The sequence below is a fragment of the Corvus kubaryi genome, unplaced genomic scaffold (genome assembly GCF_017639235.1).
Source record: "Corvus kubaryi isolate FWS band 111438036 unplaced genomic scaffold, C.kubaryi_AGA036_p1.0 37393, whole genome shotgun sequence".
Taxonomy (NCBI): Eukaryota; Metazoa; Chordata; class Aves; order Passeriformes; family Corvidae; genus Corvus; species Corvus kubaryi.
Window position 1 is genome coordinate 700,481 of NW_024581132.1, and position 24,766 is coordinate 725,246.

The 24,766-nt window shown below is 51.5% G+C and overlaps 2 protein-coding genes across 2 annotated transcripts; one reads left to right on the plus strand and one right to left on the minus strand.

The window, feature by feature from the left end:
- Positions 1 to 11: 11 nt before the first annotated feature.
- On the plus strand, positions 12 to 9,451 carry LOC121669647. Its single transcript, XM_042038874.1, has 8 exons — positions 12 to 786; positions 937 to 1,152; positions 1,289 to 1,469; positions 1,613 to 4,789; positions 5,321 to 5,563; positions 5,825 to 5,997; positions 6,258 to 6,375; positions 7,386 to 9,451. The coding sequence occupies exons 1-8, from the start codon at positions 572 to 574 to the stop codon at positions 7,644 to 7,646; spliced, it is 4,584 nt and encodes a 1,527-aa protein (XP_041894808.1). The 5' UTR covers positions 12 to 571; the 3' UTR covers positions 7,647 to 9,451.
- Positions 9,371 to 22,895, minus strand: ZC3H6 (zinc finger CCCH-type containing 6). The gene is made up of 12 exons (XM_042038875.1): positions 22,262 to 22,895; positions 18,420 to 18,600; positions 18,009 to 18,134; positions 17,206 to 17,461; positions 16,868 to 16,989; positions 16,658 to 16,774; positions 15,590 to 15,701; positions 14,955 to 15,064; positions 14,216 to 14,469; positions 13,255 to 13,757; positions 12,622 to 12,861; positions 9,371 to 11,793 (listed from the first exon to the last, which is right to left on the minus strand). The coding sequence occupies exons 1-12, from the start codon at positions 22,351 to 22,353 to the stop codon at positions 10,292 to 10,294; spliced, it is 3,615 nt and encodes a 1,204-aa protein (XP_041894809.1). The 5' UTR covers positions 22,354 to 22,895; the 3' UTR covers positions 9,371 to 10,291.
- Positions 22,896 to 24,766: the final 1,871 nt, after the last annotated feature.

Below are 24,766 nucleotides of genomic sequence, written 5' to 3' on the forward strand. Positions count from 1 at the left end.
TGCGGGATCCGGCGGGGATCGGGGATGAGCGGCTCCTGCCGGCGGGTGCGACCCGCGCAGCCGCGGCCCTTGGGTTATTCCCAAAGGGGGATTCCGTCAGGAGCTTCCCCAAGAGACGGCTGTGCTTGATTGCGAGGGAACGGGAGCGCGATCCCAGCTTAGTGCTGCCGCTGGGATCTGGGTCAGGTCAATCCTTATCCCGAAGGTTATTTATGTTACTCCCCGAGTTTCCTGGGAATGACCTCACCTGTAAGGCAGGAGAGCTGAAGCTCAGACTCCCGGGAGGTGGGCTACACTTTCCTGGGAATATTCCACACTAAGGACAGTCAGAAGAAGGGACACCTGTGTCCTGCCCCCGTTACCTGAGCGCACATTTGAGTTGTTCCGAAACGCCCCTGGAAGGAGGGAGCCCCTGTGCGGGTAAAACTGGGATATTCCTGCCTGATCCCTCCCCTGCGCACCCGGGCCGAGGGAACTCCGGAATCCTGAACAACCCGCCGGACTACAACTCCCGGCGTGCTCCGCGGCGGGCGCGCGGCGCTGACGTCACTTCCCCGCGACCGCTGTCTCCATGGCGACGCTGGCGCATCCCGGCGTCGCTCCCGCGGGAAGGTCCCGCACGGCGTCCCGGCAACGGCGGGAACCGGGGAAGGGACACCCCGCGATCCCCCCGGCTCCGCCGTCCCGGATCCTTCCCTGGGAGGGAATGCCGGCTCCGCAGTGCCGGGAAGACCCTGCGATCCCCCGGGAAAGGAAATCCCGGCTGCGGTGTCGCAGGAATTCCAGGTGAGTGACCCGGTTTCAGGGCTGGGAGAAACTAAAGCCGGGAGCATTTCCCAAGCCGGGAGCTGCCATCCCCATCCAAGCTCGCTGGGAAAACCGGGAACTGTTCCACACTGGATCCCAATTAACCCCAGGAGTTTCCTCCTTTTCCAGGCAGGACAACATGGAGCCTTTTCCTCTCTCTGAGCTGGGGCTTCCGACAGAAAACAAGGCCATCCAGGGAATTCTCTGCCCCATGGCTGTGGAGCTCTGCCACCTCCTCCTCGCCCTGGAACGGGAAGATGGGATTTGTCCGGCCTTTCCCAATCTGGGGGAAAAGGCGGAAGAATTAGCCAAAGCCATGGAAGATCTCGCTGCTCTGGCAAGGAGGTGAGGTGGCTGGGAGTCTCCCGGCTGGATCTGGGGGCTGGGAGGAGATGGAGAATGTGGCAGGGAGCCTGCATCCTCCTGGAGAGGTGGCAGTGGGGAATAGAGAGGAGCGCTGAGCCCAGTTCTTCCATTCCAGGCTGTCCGAGGATTCCGGCCAGGAAGGGAGCACGGAGGTGTGTCCCGTGGGTGAATCCCTGGTCCAGGCTGGGAGGGACGTGGTGCTGGCAGCATTCCAGCTCCAGGAGCATCCCGACAGCCCTCGGCACCGGGAGCACCTGGCAGCGGCCACCAGGAGGGTCCTGGTGGAGACAGCAAAGGTGAGGGGGACACTGGGAAGGGACACGAGCCCGGGGGGGAAGCTCCAGCAGATCCATGGAGCAAACCACACCCCCTCCTCCCCCCTCCAGGGATGAAACGGGAATGGGAATTCCTGACCTTTTCTGCCTTGTTTCCCGGTTAGATCCTTCAGCTGGAAGAGGCTGCAGGGATGAGGAGGATAACTGGGGCTGCCAGCTGGCTCCTGGAATGCCTGAGAGTGCTGCGGGATGCCCGGGACGCTCCAGGGCTGCTGGCGGCATTCCAGGCCTTTTCCGAGGCCGTGCTCCTGCTCAGCGGCCTGGCAGCCGAGCGCCTCCAGGAACTCGGAGACTGTCCTGGCTGGAAGAGCCTGGCACAGACCCTGCAGCTGCTCCACAAATGTGTCCCCCTCATCCGCACAGCCAAGCACAGCGCCCTGACACATTCCAGGGATTGCCAAGCTGACCTCTCCCAAGATTCTGTTTTCCAGCTGACGGAGAGGACCATCGGGGAGCTCCTCTCCCTGCTCATGGAGCCACGGGACAGGAGCGGGATCTTCTCCCGGCACGTGAGCAGGCTCCAGGCTCTCCTCTCCCACCCCGACCCCCTGCGCCTCTCTGAGGGCGGGTTCAGCTCCCACCTGGAAGCGGTCATCCTCCATGGAATGCTGCTGGCAGAGTCAGCCAGGCTGGATCTGCAGCTGGAGCTGGTGGAATGCTGCTGGGTCCTGCTGCAGCTGAGGAGGAGCATCTGCAGCCACATGAGCCAGAGGGAGGAACAGCCAGGACCGATCCAGGGAGAACACGGACTGGAGCGGGAATGTCACAGCCTGAGGGCCGAGCTGGAAAACCTGGAGCGGGCAGTGCTCAGGGCCACGCTGTGCCAAATCCTGGATGGATTCTTCCAGGAGAAGGAGCCGCTGAGGCAGCTGGTTGAAGGTGCCCTTAGCCTTGCTGGTTCTGGATGTTTTCCAGCAGGACCAGGAGGGATTTTAAGGAAGCTCCAGCCCCTCATTGCTGCCTTCTTTGCCCAGGCCCAGCGGATGCTCCGAGCGGCCAATCTGGTCCTGGCCAGGTGCGCCAAGGCCCAAACTGCCAGGGAAATCTGGGAGGGCGTGGAGCACCTGCGGAGCCTCCTGGCCAGCCTCCCTTCCCTGCTCATGGAAACAAGCGGGAATGCCATGGAGCAGCTCCAGGCCCTGCGCTGTGCCTGGGCCAGAGCCACCGACCGCCTCCTGTGCTGCTTTGAGGAGACTGTCAGCATGGGGGAATTCCTTGAGTTATCCATCCTGGAGCTGGCCAAGCACAGGGAATGGTGCGCAGCGGCGCTGGAATGCCGGGATCCCGAGGGATTCTCCTGGCACGCTGCTCGCCTCACAGGCTGGGCCCGCTGGGTGCTTGGAGCCACCACCCGGCACGTGGACAGGGCCACGGATCCCATCTTCAGGAACGGTTTGCTGGTGTGGGTGGAGCGATTGGCCAAGTCCATCCTGGAGCTGGGAGCAGTCACGGCCCTCCTTCCAGGAAGGTTTTCCTGCCTGCAAAGCCGGGATGCCTTTTCCCAGGCAGCGAGCTCCCTGATGGACTCTGCTCTCCGTGTCCAAGCCGGGCTGGATGGGTCCAACCACCCGGAGATCCTCAGTCCGCTCCGGGAGCAAGTGAGGAGCTCCAAGGTGGAAAAGGGGCTGGAGCTCAGCCCATCCTACACTGGGATACGAACCAGTACGGATGAGGCAGCGTTCCAAGGAGGCATCCAAAGTCACCCATCACACCTGGATCCATACCCTGTCATCGCAGCTCTCCTGGGAGCATCCCGAGCCGGTGACATGGACACTGTCCGTGCTGCTTGCTCCGTCCTGCTGGAGCTCGCCGATGGCTGTGTGGAAGCAGCACGGGAGGCGCTGCCCGTGGCCGAGCCCCCCCAGCTCCGGGTGCTGGAGCAGCACCGGGATATCACAGCACTGACCTCACAGATCGTCAGCCTGGCCATGGAAACGGCCCCCAGGCAGCCCCCGGCTCCAGGCAGCCTTCTCCAACTGGCACTCAGGCTCTCGGGAAGGATCCGCCAGACTCGGGAGTGCCTGGCAGCCATGGCGGGCTCTTGGAATGGTCTGGCCCAGCAAGTGCTTGGGTTTATCCTGTCGGGTGACTTTCCAAGAGGGAAGCAGGCTTTGGATGAGACCATGCTGGGTTTAGGAGGTGCAGTGCAGCTGGCAGGAGACATTGCAAGCATGGCCTGCAGTAAGGAAAATCCCAGTCCCTCCGATGTCCGGGAGAGCTTTCTGCAGCTCCAAGACAAGTTCTCCTGTGCTCAGCTGAACACCAAAGTGTTCCTGGAGCAGGCAGCGTCCTTCAGGGAATCCTGTGGGATGGAAAAGGCCACCCTGGAGCTGCACGGAGTCCGGTGGGCCGTTGGCATGTGTGTCCTGCTGGATGCCGTGGATCAGTTTGTGGGCAGGGATGTCCTGTTCCTGAGGGAGCTGAGCAGAGCTGTGAGGAACAAGGTTGGCCCACGGAGCCTTCTGGCTGCCATGGCTGAGAATTCCCTGAGGCTGCAGGAGGCTGCCCGGCTTTCCTACTTATCCTGCCCTGGAGACCGCGGTGCCAGAGAAATCCTGGCGCTCCGGGAGGAGATCCAGGTGCTCATGGAAGCACTGCTGGATGTGTCCAACACCCTCCTGCTCTCCGCGCTGCCTGCTGCCAGCTTGGCCATCCGCTTTGAGCTCCTGCGCAGGGATGTGGCCCTCAGGGCCAAGGCATTGTTGCTCCACATGGAAAGGGTCAACATGGAACAGCTGCAGCTCATCCAAGATGTGGTTGGAGCATCCCTGTCCACCCTCTCCCAAGAGGAAAGGGAGAGGAGCAAAGAGGCCTTTGAGGAAAAGGCCACTCGGCTCATGGCTGATGTCCAGTGGGTCAGGAACACCCTCCAGGATGCTCCAGAGGCCGGGGCTCAACTTCCATCGCAGCCCGACCTGCTGTCTGTGGCTGACCACCTCCTGCTCCTCACGGCTGACGTGGTGGGAAGCACCCGGCGGCACTTCTGGAGCCACCAGGACACTGGGAATCCCTGCCAGGACACGGGGGATCCCCGGCTGGACACGGTGGTGTGGTACTGGTCAGCCAAGGCACACTACCTTGTCACGCAGCTCCGGCTTATCCAGGGAATGGACAGGGACATCCTGCGGCGCCTCACAGAATGCCTGCAGCGGGAGCGCTTCCCGGGATCACCCAACGGCACAGCCGGGCTCTCCCCAGCCCCAGAGCCCAGTGAGGCAGCGGGAATTCATCCACGCAGGAGCGGAGAAGCGAGCGGAGCCGTGCGGGAAGCGGGTGAGCTGGTACGGGAGCTCTTTTCCCTGGCAGGGTGCTGGTCAGGGCTGTCCGTCATTCCTGCTGCTCCCAGCACGGAGCAGGAATGTGAGGGATGCTGGCAGGGCCTCTGGAGGTCAGCAGGCTGACCCTGGGCCACTCGGGCAGCTCAGGTTGCTGGCAGCCCTGGATTCCTGGATATCCGATCGACCAGGCTCTCCTGCATGCATCCCAGTCTGCCATTTCGGAGGCGGGGGGGCTGTAGCACCCTCCCTCACCTCCACACATTCCCTCTGGGAATACCAGCAACTCCATTCCCATGGGTGTCAGGAGCTGGGAAAGGCTTTGGCACAGACCCAGGTCCCTCAGCAAAGTGCTTTAGAGCTCTAATTGCGCTGGGAATTAATTGCAAACCGTCAGCTTGCAGGACACCCTATTCCCATTTGAAGGTGGCTCCAAGGGCTTTGGATTTAGGGAGAAGGGCTGGTGGGAAGGTGGAGTGGACCCAGCAGGGAGTGGGCAGCTCTCCCACCAACTTTACTCACCAGCATCTCCTTCAGAAACACCCAGGTGGAGGAGACCACTCGGCATCGCTGCGTCCACACGTTCCAGGCTTGGAATGTGCTCCGTTATTGTCCCGACAGCACCGGGATGGCCCTTCCAGCATCTCCCCTGCAAAGCAGGAGAGAGGGAACTGTGACACGCGGCAGGGTGGTCCCAGCAAGGTGTCCCAGGTCACCCAGGACATGGCCACGAGGATGCTCCACATGGCTCAGTTCCTGCGGAGGAAGGGCCCCATTGCGGTAGGCAGCGTTCCACCCCTTCTGTTTTCCCTTAGGATCATGGCAGCTCCATCCCAAATCCCTGTGTCACCCAGCTCCTGGGAGAGTGGCACCAATTCTGTTTATGCACAATACTCCAAACTCCTTCCTCCTGGTTGGATGTGAGCTTGGCATCCTGTCCTCTCCTCAGGATGTATCTGAGCCTCCTGGACCCTCCCTGTCCTGGAGGAAAAGCTTTTTTTCCTTCTCTCCCCAATCCCACTGACTTTTACCCTGTTCCAGAGCAAGGAGCAGTTCGTTGCCTGTGCCAGGCAGATGGCTGCCGACGGGCAGGTGGTTGTTAAGTTTGGGAACATCCTCGCCAAGCACTGCCTGGATCGGAGATGCTCCATGGAGCTGCTCCATGCTGCCGAGCACACCCAATCCGTCAGCAGCCAGCTCGGCATCGTAGCCAGGTGAGCTGCCAGCAGCTGGGATCGCCTCTCCCAAGGTCATCCAAGAGGGATCCCTTCTCCAAGGAATGGGGGTGGTGGTCACCAGAGGTCCTAGGGGAGGGGGGGTGCTGTCCAAGAGTTGAGGAACAATTTGGGGGCCCTCCCTCCCCTCCCTGGATTTTGCTGTTCCAATGACACAGGGGACAAGCTGGGTTTGGAATAACAACGCTGTTGGGATGTCCAATGTCCTTCCAATAAAATCCTTTGGACTGTCTTTGAAGGGTGAAAGCAGTGACTGGGGAAAGCAAGGCCTCCTCTGAGCTGCTGCTGAGCAACGTGCAGAACCTCATCCGAGCGGTCCAGCACGTCCTGAGGGCGGCCGAGGCGGCGTGTGTCAAAGTGAGTCCATCGTGGAATCAGTCCCGGAATTATTTGGGTGGGAAGGGTTGCTCCAAGGCCCATCCAACCTGGCTTTGAACGCTTCCAGGGATCGGGCAGCCACAGCTTCTCTGTGCCAGAGCCGCCCCACCCTCACAGGGAAGGGTGAAGGCTGATGGCAGCAATTCCACGCTGTGGGAGCTCCTCACCCAGGTCCTTCCGTGGGAGCTGGGATCTGGCTGCTGTGGGACTCTAGCTGGAGCAAACATTCCTCCTGGAATGTTTTTATTTTGTGCCTTTCTGTCTCGTCTCCAAAGCCCACCCAGGCATTGACTCTATCCCTGAAGTCACCTTTACCTGGTCCATTTCCCACTTAATTTTTGGATCATAGAGCATCTGTATTTGGAATTAGTCCATGCCTATCCCCTTTATTCCCAAAAGCCAAATTCCCCAGTTTCCCATGCAGCTGCCATCAACAGCCACCTGATCCGACTGTAAAGTCTGTGGGAGCAGATTTTTCCTGACAACAACTGGAAAACGAGTGCAACCACCACCAGCCTCTCCCTGAGGCAGCATTCCCACCTGAATCCCATCCTCCTCTATAATCCTACTGCTTTTCCTGGGATCAGCATCTCTTTTTGAAGGCTTTTTAGAATCCCACAATCAGCCCCAAGGGTGACAATGCTCTTCCTGTACTTAATTAAACTCAAAACTCCCTCTATTTGTCCATTTTTCACTTTGCTGATGCCAGCCTGGATTCATTAATTAATTAATTTTGACTCTCTAAATTCCCAAGTCGTTTATGACCTGGAAATTTCCCTTTGGAAAATTCCCTGCTTATCAACCAACTGCCCCCTCCTTTCCTTCCCTCTTCCTGCAAGAAGCTTTTGAAGCATTCTGAATCATTTGAAGCATTTTGAAGCGTTAAGAGGTAGCAATGCCACGTGGATCACGCACACATCGGCACATCCAGACTTTTCCATAATTTAGGACGCACAGGGAGGTATTAAAGCAATTCCTTTGTCCAACAGGGTTTGGGACAAGCCTCAGTTGACCCTGAAGAAGAAGAAGTTGCTGCTTTCTGCCAGCAGTGGAGGAAAAACCTGACACAGCACAGAGCCAAGGAGGCTTTAAATTCCAACCGGGATGAATTAGGGCTCCGGAAAACTCGGGGGGCAAAGGCTGAGCCCACCCTGATGTCTCTGGTGCAAGAACAACCCTCTCAGAGCAGGAATATCCCAAAGCATCCCAGTCCTAGGAAAGGACACACAGTTATGGACAGACACCTGTAAATCCAGAGAGGGGTGCCTTGTCCCCATGGCGTTGGCAGCAGAGGAGTATTTTGCAGTGTGAAGGATTCATGCTGGGAGTTCTTCATCGTGGCAGGAAAATCCTGGAACAGGCTCCATGGGGAGGCCAGGAATCTTCTGGTGAGTGTTTTACCCCCAGGTGGTGAGATGGGATGGATGGGGCTCGGAGCATCCTGATCCAGTGGGAGGTGTCCCTGCCCATGGAATGGGATGAGTTTAACGTCCCTTCCCACCCAAACTATTCCAGGATTCTGTGATCCAGAGGTGCTCAGGCTTTCTGCAGCCTTCCAACCTTTCCTCCTTCACATATCCAGGGATACAGCAATGGGGAGCATTTTGTCTCACCTGCTGCCCCTGATCCTTCCCAAAAGGATCATTTCTTCCCAAAATCCCACTCAGCCCTAGGATTCTCTCCTATCCAGAGTGAACATTCAATCCCCACAATCACCCACCTCACAGCTTCCAGAGTATCCCAGACTGGTGGCACTGCTGCTCCTGTATCCTGGCTCTCCACATCCATCCTTCCCAGCCTCAGGGTCACAAGTTGTCTGATGCTGCTCCATGCTGGAACTCTGCAGGAGGGGTGGAAAGGAGCCTCCCCTGTGGAATACACAATCCAACACCACATGGTGGATGGTGCAGCCATGGTGGCTACAGCCCATTCCAGCCCACCTTGGTGTTCCCACCTGCATCCCTACCACCTTCCCCATCCAGGAATTCCATTACTTGCGTGCTAGCAAGGAATCTCCTCTGTGTTCCGAGGAAAAGCAGCAGCAGGCACAGCGGAGACTCTGGGAAGCAATCTGCAATGGATAAAGCAGGCAGCAGGGGTGGATGGAGGAGCCAAGCAGCTGGAATGAAGGAAGGCAGGAAGGCAGGAAGGAATTACACATGGAGACAACAGGCTGTGAGGACTCGCAGGCCTTTGTATCCATGTCCTATATTTCCACACAGTTTTTCCCTGCTGGCTTGGTTTTTTGAGGAAAACCTTGACCAGCCACACCAGTGAGAAGACAAACAATGAACTAATAATAAAGGACTAATGGATTAGCTCAAAATTACAACCCAGTTCCACGTCTACTCTCTACTTCTCCTGCTCAAAAAAAAATCATAAAATTAAAAGAATTCATGCTCTGGGAAATCAGGAAGGCAAATTGAAACCGTGATTGCCTTCGAAGATGCCTCCTCTGCCATGCAGGAATCACCAGCTTCCCTCACTCGGCTCATCCATGCAAGGCAAAACCTCAGAATGTGGGATAAACACTGCTGCCCCAGTGGAAGCACCACCTGGCCAACAAACAACAGGAAAAGGTCCATGACCATACTTGGCCAAGAGACAGAAACCCAGAAGAAAAGGCCCACCAAGGAAAAGACTTAAAGCAGAGAAACATTCCAAAGGGGTGGGAAGCAGACGGTTGATTGAGCAGCCGGCACGTTTTCATGGAAAGGCAGCTCTCCACGTTTCCTCTGGAGAAAAAGCAGCCCCAAAGGCAGGACAAGAGGTTTGGAGGATACCTGTGCTCTCCCACACAAAACCTGGGGAATTCAAGACATGCAGGATGTTCTGTGATGGAAAATGGTGACTGTCTCCAAGAAACCTCAGGACTAGGTAGGGGATTACATTCAAATCCCACACACCATCCCAAAGAAGCCCGGCTTTAGTCCCCCTCATCCCAGCTGCCACCGTACGCACACGGAGTCATCACCAGGATTAACTGTACCCTTTTTAATTGTTTTGTTAAAAATGTCGTCGAGACACCATGAATACAAGTACTGCAGTTACAGCCATACAAAAAAAGCAATACAAATTAAGCAGCTGAATACAAAAATACGTTGAAATACATGAACACCACAATGGAACTCGGAGCACTAAATCCCAATCGTGTAGGTGTGGAAAAAAATTAAATAAAAACCTTTTATTTTTCTCGTATTAGACAACGTAGTTTTCTCCACTTTGAACAGTTGCTTTTGCTAGTTATGTACTTCACAATTTCTTCTATGTACAGCATAGAATAAAATACTTTTAAAAGATATGACATTTTCCATCCTCAATATGTGATATAGTCTCTTTTACACTAATATTGACTGCAGGAATAAAAACTGTCCGTGTCTTACATCAACTCATTGGAAAAGGAGGAGCGACGCTTTCCTTTGAATTCATTTCCGTGGGGTTTTCCATCAGTTCAGGGGTTTGGCAGTCCTGGAATGGCATCTCTCCCGGGAATTCATGTACATAATATTGCTTGGATCTATACAAATGTGGCAATCGGATTTAAGTGGTGGTTGGGAAAGAGGCAGCTCACACATATACAGCTCTGGGAATTTTCCATGACTTATTTACAATGAAAGTGCTTTTCTCAGCTCTAACACGATCCGGGGGGATTGGTTTCCTTTCTACAGGTCAATTATTAGTCTCCCTGAAATTGGAAAGAAGGATTTTCTAGAAAATACCACAGCTTTGCAAACACTCGAGCGTACTGGAGAACTGCGTGTGGTTCGGAGATTAGCAGCTGAAAAGTGGTGGGAATTATAATTTAAAAATAAATAAAGCCAAAAGAGGTAACCCAGGTACAAAACAGCAGAGAACTGCAATATCCACAACGGTAAAAAGACTCCAAAGCCATCTGCTAACAAAACGGGGAAGCGGTTGGATCGAAAGTCTTGAAAACATCTTTTAAGGATTTATCATCTGACTCCCCGTTGGGATCGCTCTCCGGGGCCTGCGTTACCTGTCCGGGCTGCCTCACCTGCCTGGGGTCGCTGTACTGCGGCCGGATTAACCCCGACAGAGCCTGGATCGGGAGATTATGGACGGCAGGAGCAGCGCTGGAGTGCTTAGCCTGAGATTTACTGGTGCTGTTTGCTTTGTCTGAAGCAGCTTCTGCTGATCCTTCCGTGGGTTTTTCCGTGTTGGAGGCAGCCTTCTGCTGGGATGCATCTTCCGTGAGACTCGGCTCGTTTTTGCTGGAATTTTTCAAAATACTTTTTTTCTGGTTCTCTCCGTTCTCTCCCGAACTGGCCGGAGCCGTGTCCGAGGACGAGCTGTGATCCCTGGGATCATACAAACTGATCCCGCTCAGGATGGAGCCGGGAGTTCCCAGCCTAACGCCGCTGGACGATAATTTGGGCGCGTACGGAGGCAGAGCATCGGGGTCGGATTTCGGAGTCGCGGCTTCCGAGGGCTGGGATGAGCTGGCAGCAGCTCTGGCAAGGCGGGGGTCAAACTTGGCAGGGTGGGAATCCTTCCCGACTCCGTGGTGAGTGTCTGCACTCGACAGTCTGTGGAGTCTGGGATCGACGTTCTTCTGCAAGCGAGGATCCCCCAGTTTGCTGGAGCTACTGGCATGGGAATCTGTGGATGGATCCAAGTAGCCACCCCGGCCCGCAAGGCTGTTTTTGGCCTTGGCAGCGAGCCGGGGATCGGCTGGCATCGCGTTGGGATGCGGATCGTTCTTCAAATTCCGCAGTTTATTCAGTCTCTGGTCGGCAATGAGCGGAGGGAGAGGTAAATTGATGGAAGAGACGGGGTCGGGTTTGGGCAGAGGGATTGGGAGCAAGTCCTCAGGGGCCCACACGATGTGCTTGGCAAAGTTGGGTTTCATCAGGGTCACATCCATCTTAATGTGGCTGAACTGCCGCAGCTGGGAGCGCGGATCCCGTAACGTGACGCCCGGCAGAGGTTCCAAGGGAATGAGGAACGCTCGTTCCCTCAGCTCCCTCTCCGAGTCCTCCTCGTCGTCATCCAGCCCTTTCTGCTTGACCTTCACTCCGGCGTGGGCGTGGTGCAAATCCAGCTTGGCCCCGGCCAGGGAGGAGCCGGGATGGCCGCCCTCGCTGACCTTGTGCATCCGGGGATCGCGGGCCAGCCGGGGATCCAGGGACGCCGACTCCGAAGGCTTCCTGGGATTGGGCCTGGGAGAGGCCCGGAGTCTCGGGTCAGCAGCCTGAGGCCCCACACCTTTGTCTTTGGCCAGCCTCGGATCCGTGGGCATGCCAAGCATGTGCTGCTCCGTGGAATGTTGTTGCCGATTCCTAAAGTTTTCGCTTTGTTTCTTTAAGGTTTTGAGGATTGATTTAACACTGCTCCCCTCCTCCTCCTCACTACTGGAATACCAGTTGACATTGTCATCTAAAAATCAAAGAAATGCCACAAAATTTAGATTATTCCAGCAAATAATCCTTAGAGAATCCAACACTCCGTAACAGGGAACTTCCCAGTAAAGTCAAACTGAAAAGATCTGCTATTAAATCATAAAAATCATAACCTCAAATGACAAAAATCCATTTAATCAAAGAACTGCCAGAACAAAAAAAAAAACCTGGAGGTAGTGGAGATGGAATGCAGCAGAGCTTGGGAGTCTCTCCGTACTCATCAATATTAATTTGGGAAAATAACCTGCTTTCAAACAATCCTTATCAGTATTACTAAAAAACCATATCTAAAATCTGAGTCTTGATGGGAGAAGGAAAAGTAAAGTGGCCCCTTGCAGTGGTCTTTAATCCAGGTAAACTATGAATTTGCTGCCTTATTTAATCCAAATCCCCAGCTTTGCAGGAAAGGTCAAGATTCAGGAAGGGAAGAAATCAAGAGTTTTATTTTAAAGGATATGAGAGAGGGAAAAATACTGCTCTAGAGGTGCAATCAAACAACAGGATCTAGGATGCACTTCCAGTCCTGGCTGTGAGAAACAACCCCTCTGGTCCAACAAGGGATTTTCCGAAGTCATTATCAACCAGAGAACCTTTTAAAAGTGCAACTAGATCCAAAAATTACTCACTGGAGCTAGGATGGACTGAGCCTACACTGAGAACAAGCTGGCAAGAAGAGGTGGCAGTACTGAGCTGCTGCTTGGACGCTCCCAATACCGGTGAATGTGACACGATGCGCGTCAACGTCAGCGCATTTGCTGACCATGGCCATAAAGCACGATGAAAATTCCAACCAAATCCTGCTCACCTTCATCTTTGCTCATGGCCCTCTGGCCCTGGCTGCTGGCAGAGTCTCCATCGCGTTGGTGCTTCTGGCTGAGCCTCACGTACAGGGCCTTCTGCATGGCCGGCAGGAAATCGGGCACGTTGATGCCCTGGTTGTGGCCCATGTGGCCACCCATGCAGTCCGACTCGCTCCCGCCCGGATGCGACTCCGGAGCCATGAGGTGAGCCTGGTGATCCGTAAACTCTCCGTGCCATGCTCCATCTACAGGACAAAACTCCAGTTAGCAGTTATCCTAGAGAAACGCTGACAGCTATAAACATGGAATCATGGAATGGGTTGGGTTGGAAAGGAGCTTGAAGCCCATCCAAGTTCCTGCCATGGGCAGGGACACCTTCCACTATCCCAGGTTGTTCCAAGCCACATTCAACCTGGTCTTGGACACTTCCAGGGATGGGGCAGCCACAGCTTCTCTGGGAAAACTCTGCCAGGGCCTCCTCACCCTCACAGGGAAGGATTTCTTCCCAATATCCCACCTCAACCTCGAGCAAAACGTGACTTATACAACAAAACTGAGCAGCATCAGCTGAAAAAGCCGGAACGCTGAAGATATTCCAGGAAGTTTCTATCCAAAACTCATCCAGCAGACATCCTTACCTCCAGAATTATTGGCTGGCTGGAAGTTGTGGACAGCTTGGTGGGAATAATAGTTGTCGTAGAAGTCGGCCGGGTTCTGCATGGGCTCGTACTCCCCGGGCATCTGCTGGTACTGCGGCCCCGGGGGACAGTGATTGTCCCGTGGCATGTTCACCATGTGTCCCTGCACTCCGGGGGAATTGTAGGATCCTCCCATCCCGGGTGGGGTGAGGGGTGGCCCGCCCTGCTGCCCCTGCATGGGCATTCCAGTCTGGTTCTGCGGGCCCATGTATCCCGGGGGAACGCCCTGCATGGGGGGGCTCTGCGGCATTCCCGGCCCCGGAGGGCCTCCACAGGGATGGTGCCCAGGAGAACCGGGGTGCATCGGGGGCCCGTTGTGTCCTTGGGACATGCCGGGACCTGGCCCTGGACTTGAGCCTGGATTGTACATGTGCTGGGAATGGGGGTCGTTGCCCTGGAACGGCGGCCGCGGGGGCGACGCGCTGTTATAGAAGGTCGGTGGCCTGGAGGCAGAAGAAAATCAAGGAATCAAATTTGGGACCTACGTACAAACACCAACAGTTGGGCCTCTCCTCCCCTCCCACTCTTCTTTGACCTGACATTGGATAAAATTCCCAAAGGAGCATTATTTTCCAGCTACATCCATTCCACATTCCTTAACTTGGCCAGAAACACATTTTTTCCAGTATTTGCTCATCTCCATCAGTTTTGCCCAAGAAAAAGCCAACTACAAAAAGACTGGAGCAGGGAATGAACTGTTCCATCTGCAGATGGAGATGCCAAACCAAGAGCCAACTTCTGGAAGGTCAGGCCTAAGTTGCTTTCTATGGAAAACATGGAATAATTCTGGTATCAAGTATCTGGCAGATCCTTAACTTATCCCAGAATCCTGACAGGGACAATGATTAAAGATTAAATGATAAATATCCAGGAGAGTTCTCCCCAGAATTCCAACACTTACTTCTTCCCAATTTTGTGTGCCAAATCCACAGTGGGCTTCACGACGATTTCAAAAAGAGATGGGATTTTCTTATAGTCTCCTGAAGGATCTTGGTAATTTTCCATGTCGGACTCGGAAAAGGGATATTGTTCCGGTGGGGTTGGCAGGAGTCCGACCCCCGGGGGGGGTTTGGGAAGAGGAACAATGCCCCGCTTCCGGAGTTCCTCCAGCTCCTTCTCATCTTCATTTTGGGGTTCCTCCTCGTTATTCAAAACCTGGAACAAAGCCATGTGGCAGACATTCCATCAATTTTCCAGTATTCCAGATCGATTTCGTCTTGTGCCTTTTATTGAAATATCATTTCCCTATTTAAATAAACAACTTTCCCGATACCTGCTACAATACTGCTGGACATTGACATCCAGCTCAGAGGATTCTAAACCCATTTTTGGGGGTTGTTTTGCAGGACACCAAATCCCAGCCAGAAAAATCCATCTCTGTTTCAGGAAGGAACAATTTCCCACCAGTCCGTTTCCTTCAAACAGGAGTGGAAGGAGTTATTCCAAGATTCCTCATGTTTTTAGTGTGGGATTCACACCCCTTTTCTGTTAAGGCACGGTGGGCAGTGGCTGGAGAGCAACACAAATACCTCACATAAACCAAAGCTCAGGATTTCCCAGAGCACATGGGAAATGCTCCTGCATCCCTTCCCCACTCCGAGTGCAGCAATCCCGATATTCCCGGTATCCGGATCACTCACCTTATCCAGCAGCTCCTTGGTTTCCGCAGTCAGGGGAGCGTGAGAGAATTTGCATTTATCTCCTTGATAACACTTTGCTCCTGTGTGGTAGAACTTGCAGGGGAATTCATGTGAGGAAGGCATTAAGGATTCCTAACAGTTTGGGAAGGTTATAAAATCCAGCTGGGATCTATCCCTCAATGCTTCACCAGGAATTCATCTTTATGGTAGGAATTTTGGGAACTAATAACCAACTTACCTCTTACCTCCATTTAAAATTCTCCTAAAAATTGTATTTCTGAGCACTTTGGATTTAATTTTTCCAATTGTGATTAAAAAGGGGAAGGTCTCAGTTCCAGAGGAAAACACCAAAATAATGACAAAGAGGAACAGATCAGAGGTTTTAAAGTGTGCACAAATGCATCTAAAATTCCTGGGATTTTATTTTTGAAAATGTTACAAATCAGTAATTTTATATTTATTTTTTCCTCTGAAGTGTTTGAGAAAAAGAATAATCTTGTAATTAACCTACACAGTCAGTGGTAGAGTCTCATAGAAAACTGTCACCTTTAAAAATAATTTCTATCAAAAGAAATAGAAATAAAATAATAGAAATTAAAATTTCAGTGAAACTTAGAAGTATTTTTCAAGGATATTGTGCAAATAAATGCAGTTCTCTCCTTTGGTGCAGTAACCCTGGATGTAAAACTTGCAGATTTCCTTTTTCTTTTCAATCTCTGCATCATGATCAAATTTACACTGTTCTCCCTATAAATAAATTGAAAAAAAAACAAGGAAAAACCATTATCCATCTGAAATGCTAAGTAATTTCATTCTGTAGTAGAAGAACATCCTCCTCAGTTGAATTTAAATTTTTCATCTTTACCAACATTACATTCCATTATAAGCAATAAAAACTGTGAATAGAAGAGGTCTGGACATAGAGAAAATTCCTGGGTTGGAATTCAAAGGAATATGTGGAGTGGTGACAGAAAACAATCCCTGTTCTCTGCCTCCACCTGGGGATTTGCATGAAAAAGGCACTGAAATAATATTTCACTGAATTATTTTCATATATTCTGTTATTCTTTAGGATTATTTTACTGGATAGGGGTTTTGGGTATTTATTTAGGATTGATTTTCCTGGAAAAGACAGCCAAGTGCTCTTTCAGTCCCTTCTACAACTGAAGGTGGCAGCAAATACTCGTCTGAGCCAAAGAGATTTAAAGGCAGCAAGAAACACAACATTTCCAATCATTTTCATTTTTATTTCCACCATTTGGGAAAGAAACAGAAAATTCCACCTCTAAATCCCAAGGAACCAAATGAAAGTGAGAAGCATTCAGTGGTTAAATTGTTTTCTAACAAGCCCACTGTTTAGAGTTTAGCACCGCAAAGCAATTCCTTCCAAGCTCCCAAACTAGCAGGAAATAATTTAATATATTCAGGAATTGTTGCCTATTTAGAGATTCCAGACTCATGGGATTTGATGTCTTTGATACATTATCATTCTCAGGGTAAGTTTAGGATGTTTTTATTGAATATATTAATAAAAATATAGATTTTTAATATAATTTAATGCAGATGTGTAACAGAAGGGGATGTTTTTCATAAATAATTCTATCTAGAAATCCTCAGCACATCAGAAATCAAAATATTGAGTTTCAACACCCAAGTTTGCTTTAAATCAGCTAAAAAGTAATTTAAAAAAGAATTAAATTTACCTTAATGCACCTCCCTTCGAGGAAATATTTACAGATCTGTTTGCCCTTGTGCTCCACTGTGTGCTGGTTGATGAACTCCTGGCTCATATTAACCCATTTCTTCACTGGTTTGCCATCCTGGGGAAAAAAAAAAAAATCCACATTTTATCAGCTCCTGCTTGGAGCACCGCTGATCCAGATATTGGGAATAAGGACTGGAATTGCAGGTACCTCATGGAAGCCATCGGATCCTTTATTGCCACCTCTGCCCCTCCCGCGATCTTTGCGCTTCAGTTTCTTTTGCATTCCACGCCCTCTTCCAATGTTGTAGTTGTTCCCTCGTTGGGAAATGCCTGGAAAACAGGGATGACCTCTTTAAAGGATCACAGAAATTAAGGGAATATGATTCTCTCATGGCATCAAAGAGAGACAAATGGAATGAATTAAATCCCTCTCTTTTGCTGTTGGGAGTGTTATTTCTAACCAGCCCAAGTATTCCAGGAAAACCATCCCTGGCTGCTTCCCTCATCCAGGTCTTCATCCCAAAATGCCACCAAAACTTCCCTTACCTTTCTGGATCCCTTTCATCCCCTGCTTCTTCACTGGCTCCTTTGGGAATGGAGGTCCCAAATCCCCACTGGAAGTCTCTTTAGCTTGTCTGTACTGTTTGAGCTGGTCAGCAAAATCCTCATCCTTTTCCTCCTCGTTGTAATTCCCGAAGTTTTCATCACTGTAATGACTGTAGTCGTCATATTCCTTACTTTTGACATTTTTTTTATGCTGCATTTTCTGGGAACTCATGTAATTCCCTGACACATGTCCATGCTGTAAGGAAAGGCACTGCATTAGGAAGCAATTCCGGATTTCCAAACCCCACCCCTCCAAACTGATCCATTTTTGGGGCTGTTTTACTATTACCAGATTTGCCCAAAAAAACATCAGTAATACAGGGAAAAAACAGTTATTCAGGAAAAATTAATAGTTTTAGTTCACAGGCTGGGAAAATCCAGGAAAACTGAGCTCCCAAAAAGCAGAATCAACTTCAGATATTGAAAAGTGGCTTTTCAAGAGTTCTTTCCTCCGAGTCCAGCCTAAATCCAGTGCAGGCAATAAGAAGATTCCTTAATAATAAAGATTCCTTAATTCCTGTTGCCTGATGGAAGAAAAATTGGTATCAGGCTTATCTTCTACCACAGATCCTGCTTTACATTTGGGAATCTCCTCAGGGAAATGAGAACTGGATGTGCTTCCAGAAATCCGGGAGAACGGGCACTGGGATCAAGCCAAACTTCCAAAACCACACTGCTTATATTTGTATTTTTGGAATGTCACCTCAATAAAGACCTCAGGAATGAGCTTCAAAAATTCCCACCTGACTGAAGGAGGAATCATAATCCCTGTAGGAAGAGCTGCTGCTTTTCTTGTGGGGCCTTTCCGTGCGCTCCATGTCGGAGTCGTGGCTGTAGTCGGAACTGTCATCGCTGGAAGGGGAGTTATGCTGGAAAACAGAACAAAAAAGCTGGGAATTTTGAGGGAATCATCTTCTTTCCATAAATACAATGAACACAAAAGTGATACATTTACATTGTGCCTCCTATCCTAAAAACTCTCAAATCCCCCAGGTTCAGCTTCCATGACCTGGCCTTAACTTTGAACATTTAAGACGGGTTTAAGTCTTAATGGTAATAAAACCATTTTAGTTCCTTCTCCAGTCCCCTGGATTCTTGTCCTGGACACCCATGAATCAAATCAGCACTTCCAAAATGTTGGGGGTTTTCCTAACCTTATGCTTGTCCCGTCTTCTCCTTTTGGATTTTTTCTTTTCCTTCTCTTTTTTGCGTTTTTTCCGGGATTTCCGGTGGCCTTTCTCATTTTTCTGTTTATCCTCCCCTTTTGAGCCATGTTCCTTCACATCCTCATAGGCTGCATCATCTATTTCCCCATCTTCCAGCTCTCCATCTTCCCTGGAAGAGGAAAACCAGGAAACCAATAAAATTCCGTGTTATTATCCAGCTCACCTGTTACTGGGAAAAAAGCAGTTAAGAAGTCCGAAGCAACCCCAAGCTGTGATTTTTGGGATAGTTGGATATGCCAGGGAGAAGACACGACTGCTCTGGGACCTGGAATTTCTTGGAATTACATTCATGCAAAAAATCTGGACCATTAATATTCCTGAAACACCTGCAGCTATCCCAAAAAGCCAATTATGTTTTGACAACATCAGTTAAACTCATTCCCTCAAGGACCAATTAAAATATCCTCTTCCATAAAACACCTACTGAAAATGTTCCTTGGGAACAAAGCTGTTCCCATGTCCCAGTTCCTCTGGGAATTACACTCATGGATTCCCACTTCTGGGATGCATCCAGGACTGGAATAACTTTCCAGGTAAACCAATCTCAGTAACACAACCCCTTGGATTGCATGGCAGAGGGAAGATTACAGAAGTCCTCTAATCCCTAAATTCTTTCCACAGCATCCCGGCATTTTCCAAGCACTGAGCTTCAAGAATGTAAAAAAAGGGTGGAAAAGGAAAAAGAAGAAAAAACCCAACAACTAGACAAATATGGATCAAAAATATAATGGTCAAAAATGCACCATTTCTTGGAAAATAAGTTATTTTTCAAGGAGTTCCAAGGCAGGAATTCTCTTCTGGTTTAGCTGCTTTTAGTCCTATTTAAATCCCAAACTGGAGCTGTGCACCAGGAAGGGAGAGCAGAAGCTCCCCCTTTCCCGAGCTCCCTCCCTCTTCCACAACCTCCAGATACTTGGAGCCCGATAAGATATGTGAAAACAATCCCAGAAAACATTCCCACTGTCTGAGTGCATTCCTAGAGCGTCTCCCAAATGGATCGGAAAGGCACAGAAGCCAAATGGTCTTCCAGGGAAAAGCAACCTGATGAAATCACTGGGCAGTTCCACAGATATTTGGGAAGGGAAAATCCAAAACCTCAAATCCTGGTATTGTAATTTCATTTCTACCCTTCAAACCTGGATTTTAGCTCCCCTTCCTTGACCTTGTTTCAGGTCATCCTTAAAAATAGAATTCCTTATGCCCAAAGAAGATTTACTACGGAAGCTCCTTAAGTCCGAGATCCAAACCCAGGATGCATTTTTGGAAATATTCTGGGAATCTCTGCCTTCAAACATTATTGAAGCCTTTAAATTTTCACTCGCCATCATTTCACTTAAAAATAATTTTACTTTAGGTTAAAATTCCCTGAGGGCTAAAATTCCCCCAAATTTTGACACTAAGGTGCTGCTATAGAAATTAGGAATTAATAAGGAAAATAACTCCAAATAATAGAGGAATTTCACTGGGAAAATCAAATAAAAGCAGAGGGGTGGCTGAGAGCAGTAAAAAGTGAAAGTTAATTAATTCCAAGCTATTTTCTGGGAAATCTGGCACTGATTTGTGTGTAAATAAATTTGCCTCCAACTTTTTCCTTACCCTGCCATGGATTTACCCACACAGAAGCAAGAAATCCTCACTAAATCCTTGCAGGAAAAATCTTTCCAGGACCCCTGTGTTAGAAGGCTAAGACCCTTCACCACCAAAACAATGTCAACAACAGGAATTAACTAAAACTAATTAAAGAATTAAAAACATTCCAGGCTTGAGAAAACTGGATTAAAACAACCTTCCAACTTGGAATATTCAAAGTGTGAACAGAGAGGGCTTTTTGCTGTTTTCTACTGCTCACAAACACCAATAAAATCAAAGACTTTGGATAAACCAGGAGTAAAACAACCTTCCAACTTAGAATATTCTAAGTGTGGCCAGACAGGGATTTTTTAATTATTTTCTACTAAGGAGTTTCTTTATAATTCAACTGATCAGCTCAAACCAAACTATTAGCAGAATTCCTGCTGCACAAATTGATTGGGAATCAAGAGGTTCCCAGTATGGATATTCCCTGCAGTGAACTGGTTTTACTGGTCCTACATTTGCACAACCTGATGTAACACAAAAACTTGGGAGTTGGGCCTTTTTTGAAGGGAAATAATTTATTTTACGAAGCTAAAGTTTTATAAAAATTACAAATTATGATCTCCCAGGTTATGTTTATTGTTGCTCTTCACCTCATAAATTAAAACATTATAAAGCAACACCAAATTAAAACTAATTAGGTTGTTAGGTGGCACTTATTGGCTCTATGTCACAATTACCAGTGTCACAACTGGTTGTACTGGTGGGAACAGCTGGTGAGAGGATGAGAACTCCAAGCTGGAAAAACTCTGCTCCCAGCACAGCCCGGAGTCACTCAGGCTTGTCCTCAAGGATTTGAAAACTCCAGATATTTTCAATCCCTGGAACAGTGAAAAGCCACAGCCTGATTCCAGGAACTCCACAGCACAGCTCTGCCCCAGCTCCAGAGATCCCAGCGGATTCCTGGTGTGCACTCGGCTTGGAAAACAGAGCATGACACAACTTCCACCCTTTCCCAAGGACATGCAGGAAGGGGAAAACAAGAACCAGCAGCTCTGGGCTCTGCCTTGAACTTGCACTAAACCCCAGGCCCATTTTAGGGATCACTTCTCAAGGACAACCAGGAAGTGGAAAACAAGCCCCAGCAGCTCTGGGCTCTGCCCTGGGCCTTGCGCTAAATCCCAGGAACATTTTGGGACCACTTCCCAATTTGTACCACAGACCTTGGGACTCTTTCTCCATCGAGGCAACAGTTTTGCATTTACCCACAAGCCTTTTTTTTTTTTTTTTGTCTGTTCATTTGTTTTTTTTCCCAGTGTTTTCCGGTCCTCTGAAGTACCACAAAGGGTTGTGGAGCTATGTGGGGGGAGGCCAAGCTCTGGGGATCCCAATACCCCGGCGTTTTTAACTCCTGCAGCTGTGTCAGGAATGCTCAGGGTAGATGTGGGCTCAAGCACTGGTAACTGCCACCCTGGCACAGTATTTTTGGAACTAGTTAGGAAGGCCAGGGCTGCCTGGAGAAAGGATTTGAATTTCCAGCAGCTGCAGGAGAGAAAAGGAGGGAGGGAAGGAGGGAGGGAGGAACAGAGGTCCTTTCACCAGGAACAGGACTCTGGGTTTCTGCGCATGGGGATTGAGAGGTGGCAAAGATAACGTCAGTCAGCCCTTAATCTGCATAAAAAAGATCCAGTTAAATGTGTAAGGTGGAATCTGGCAAGAAAATGACGTTAAATATGGCTCTAGTGAGAGATTGTGGTATCAACAAAAACAGCCAAAAATAAAAAACCCGCCCAACTCGGAGCACCCTTTCCTGCCTGAGACAGAGAACAATGGTGACATTCAACAGACACCCCCTGGAAAGTACAATTTATGGAAAGAATGGCAAACAGCCCCCCTTCCCAGCCAGAATAAATCAATGAAGATGTAAAAACGCATGCATTCCAAAAGGAAAAATTAAAACCTTGCTAAAAAAATGCACTTTTAATGCAGTGACACCCCCCCTCCCCTCCTTGCATTCCCCACCACCACCACCCCTCTCCAGCCTGAAGGTGACCTGCCCCCCAAAAACATCGTTAACCCCCTCAGGCACATTAACAGAGCATCATCATCATCAGCATCATCATCATCATTACCAGCATCACCCCACTAAGTACCACCATTATGAGAAGCGGAGAGAGAGAAGAATGTTACTCGACCTTTCGTCCCCTGCATGTTGCCTGTCAGAGTCGGGCATGTTTGGGTCAAGAACTGGGTTTGGGGGTTTGGAGAACAGGCTTTCAAAGGCCATTGTGCCTGGCTGTGGTGTGGTGAGGAGGAGGAGGATGAGGGAGGTGGAGGAAGGCAGGGCCCCGCCGCTGCCCGCGGTGCGGAGCGGCGGGAGGAGGCGGCGGCGGCGGCGGCGCGCACGGCCGCGCTGGGGGCGGCTCGGTGAGGAGGAGGAGGAGGGCCGGGCCCCTCAGTGAGGAGAGATGATGAAGGTTTGCACTCACGGTTACTTAGTGAGACACTAACGGGCACTCAGCGCCCGGGCCCGGCCGCCCCGCGCGGGCGCTGCGGGGAGGCGGTGGCGGCGGCGGCGGCTCGAGCGGCAGCCCCGGGGCACAGGAGAGCGGGAGGACACACACACGGGGGGAGGGAGGTGCTGCTGGCCGGAGATGGCGGCCCTAATTCTTCCTTACAAACATGGCGCCCGCGCGAGGCACTCGCACAAAATGGCGGCGGCGGCTGAGGGAGGAGGAGGAGAACGGCGGCAGCGGCGGCAGCAGCGGCGGCAGCGGCCCCCGGCGCTTTGCCCGCACACGCTCGCTCAGCGCCCGCGGCCCGCACACGCCGCCGCCGCCGCCACAGTGTCTTCCGCGCCCGCCGGGGCCGCGATGGCGCCGCGTCCCCTCACGCCGCCGCCGCCCGCCGCGCTCCTCCTCCTCCTCCTCCTCCTCCGCCGCGGCCCTGGGCCCGCCCGCCGCCCGCCGCGCGCCGCCATTGGCCGCGGCCGCGGCGTCTCGCCCGCTCATTGGCTTCTCGCCACGCCCGCCAAGCTCGCCGTGACGTCACGCGACGGCCCCGCCCTCCTCCGCTCCTCTCGGCCGCCGCCGCCGCCGTGCGCGCGCGAAGGGGGCGGGGCCTCGCGGCGCGCGGCGTCACGTGCCCCGCGCCCGTCACGTGACGGCGGCGTCCCCCCGGGAATGGTGGGGGAAAAGGGGGGAAAAAGGAGGGAAAGGGAGGGGAAGGGGGAAAAGGGCGGCGGCTTCCGCCTGGCGGGAACCGGGACGGACACCGGGAGCGGGAACGGGCCCCCCCTCCCGCCGCTGCGTCATGGCCGCCCCCCCACCCCTCACGCACTGTGGGCAGCGCCCCCTGGCGGCGGGTGTGTGTGTGTGAGGGGAACCGGCCCTTGCGCCATTAATTAGTGACGCTCGTAATTAAAGCGAGAGTTTGTGTCCCCGGGGCGGGACAAAAGCGGTTCCTGGAGTCGCTGTCGGGGTCAGGGCGTGACAAAAACCGGGATAAAGTGTTTCAAAGACAGTCATGTAATAAAAATGTGGTGGGCGAAGGGAGGACGCGTCTGTCGGGAGTCGCCTCAATGACGTTTAATTAAACGTTCCCGGGAAAAGTTACATTTTCTCCTTTTCCAGGCTGCCTCCCTGCCTCACAGGGCTTTTCAGGACACGGGGCTCAGCTTTTTCCAGTGCTAGCAATCCAAGGAAAGAATAAAATTCATAAAAACAAGGCCGAACACTCGCATGCGTTCCCATGGGATGCCCAGTGGGAGGAGCCTCAGATCCTTAAAGGAAGAACCACCTCCCTTGGGCCTCACACACCTGAGCAGGGCAAGCAGGACCAAAGGTCCGCACCCTCAGGGAAATGAGGTAAATCCAAGGAAAAGGCTGGAGAACAGCATTCCTACAGCTCCGGGACTGAATAAGCTCCAGGGATGGGGTGGTGGTGAATGGGGAGCATCACTGGGGCTAATTAGGACTAATTAGCCCCATCAGCACAGATGGAGCCCTGGAGTTGATGCCCACAGGACTCAGCATCATCTCCCCAGGCCATAGGCAAGGAAAAAAAGGATTCCAAGTCTGGAATAAAAGGACGAATCCTAGATTTTTTGGTTAAATGTTCAGGGGTGAGAAATGGGGATTTTGGTACAGCACATCTGGGGCCAGCTGTGCCCACCAAACAGAAGCAGAAGCATTCCAGCTATTTTTTAAGCACCCAAATATTATTATCCCAAATAAAAATTGTGTTTCAAGACCAGAGGAGCCTCTGTCTGCAAATTCCAGCCTCGGGAAGTCTGAAAGATGCCGGAGCGGCCGCTCTGGGAAGGGAAAAAGTCTCCTTTAGTCAACTGGAATGGCAGCCAGAGGTTGAGAGAGGCAAAGAGCCGAACTTAAACTTTTCCAGGGCTGGAAGGGAGAAACCAGCTCACCCTGGCCTCGGGAATTAGGAAAGTGTTGTCAGTTTGGGATCGTGCCGCAAGGAAAAGCCTCCGGAGCGCGGTCCAGGCGCCCGTCTCCAGCTGTGTTATCCGGAGAAAGCAGCAGATGGAAACTATTCTGCCCTGTCAGGAGCTTGTCCTCTCCCAGATTCCTGCTTTTCGGCTCCCAGATTTTGTTATCATCCCAAAACTGGGTCATGGCCTGTTGGAGGAGCCAGGCTGGGAAGTGCCAAGGAACGGGAGAAGGGAGAGGGAGGAGAGGGAG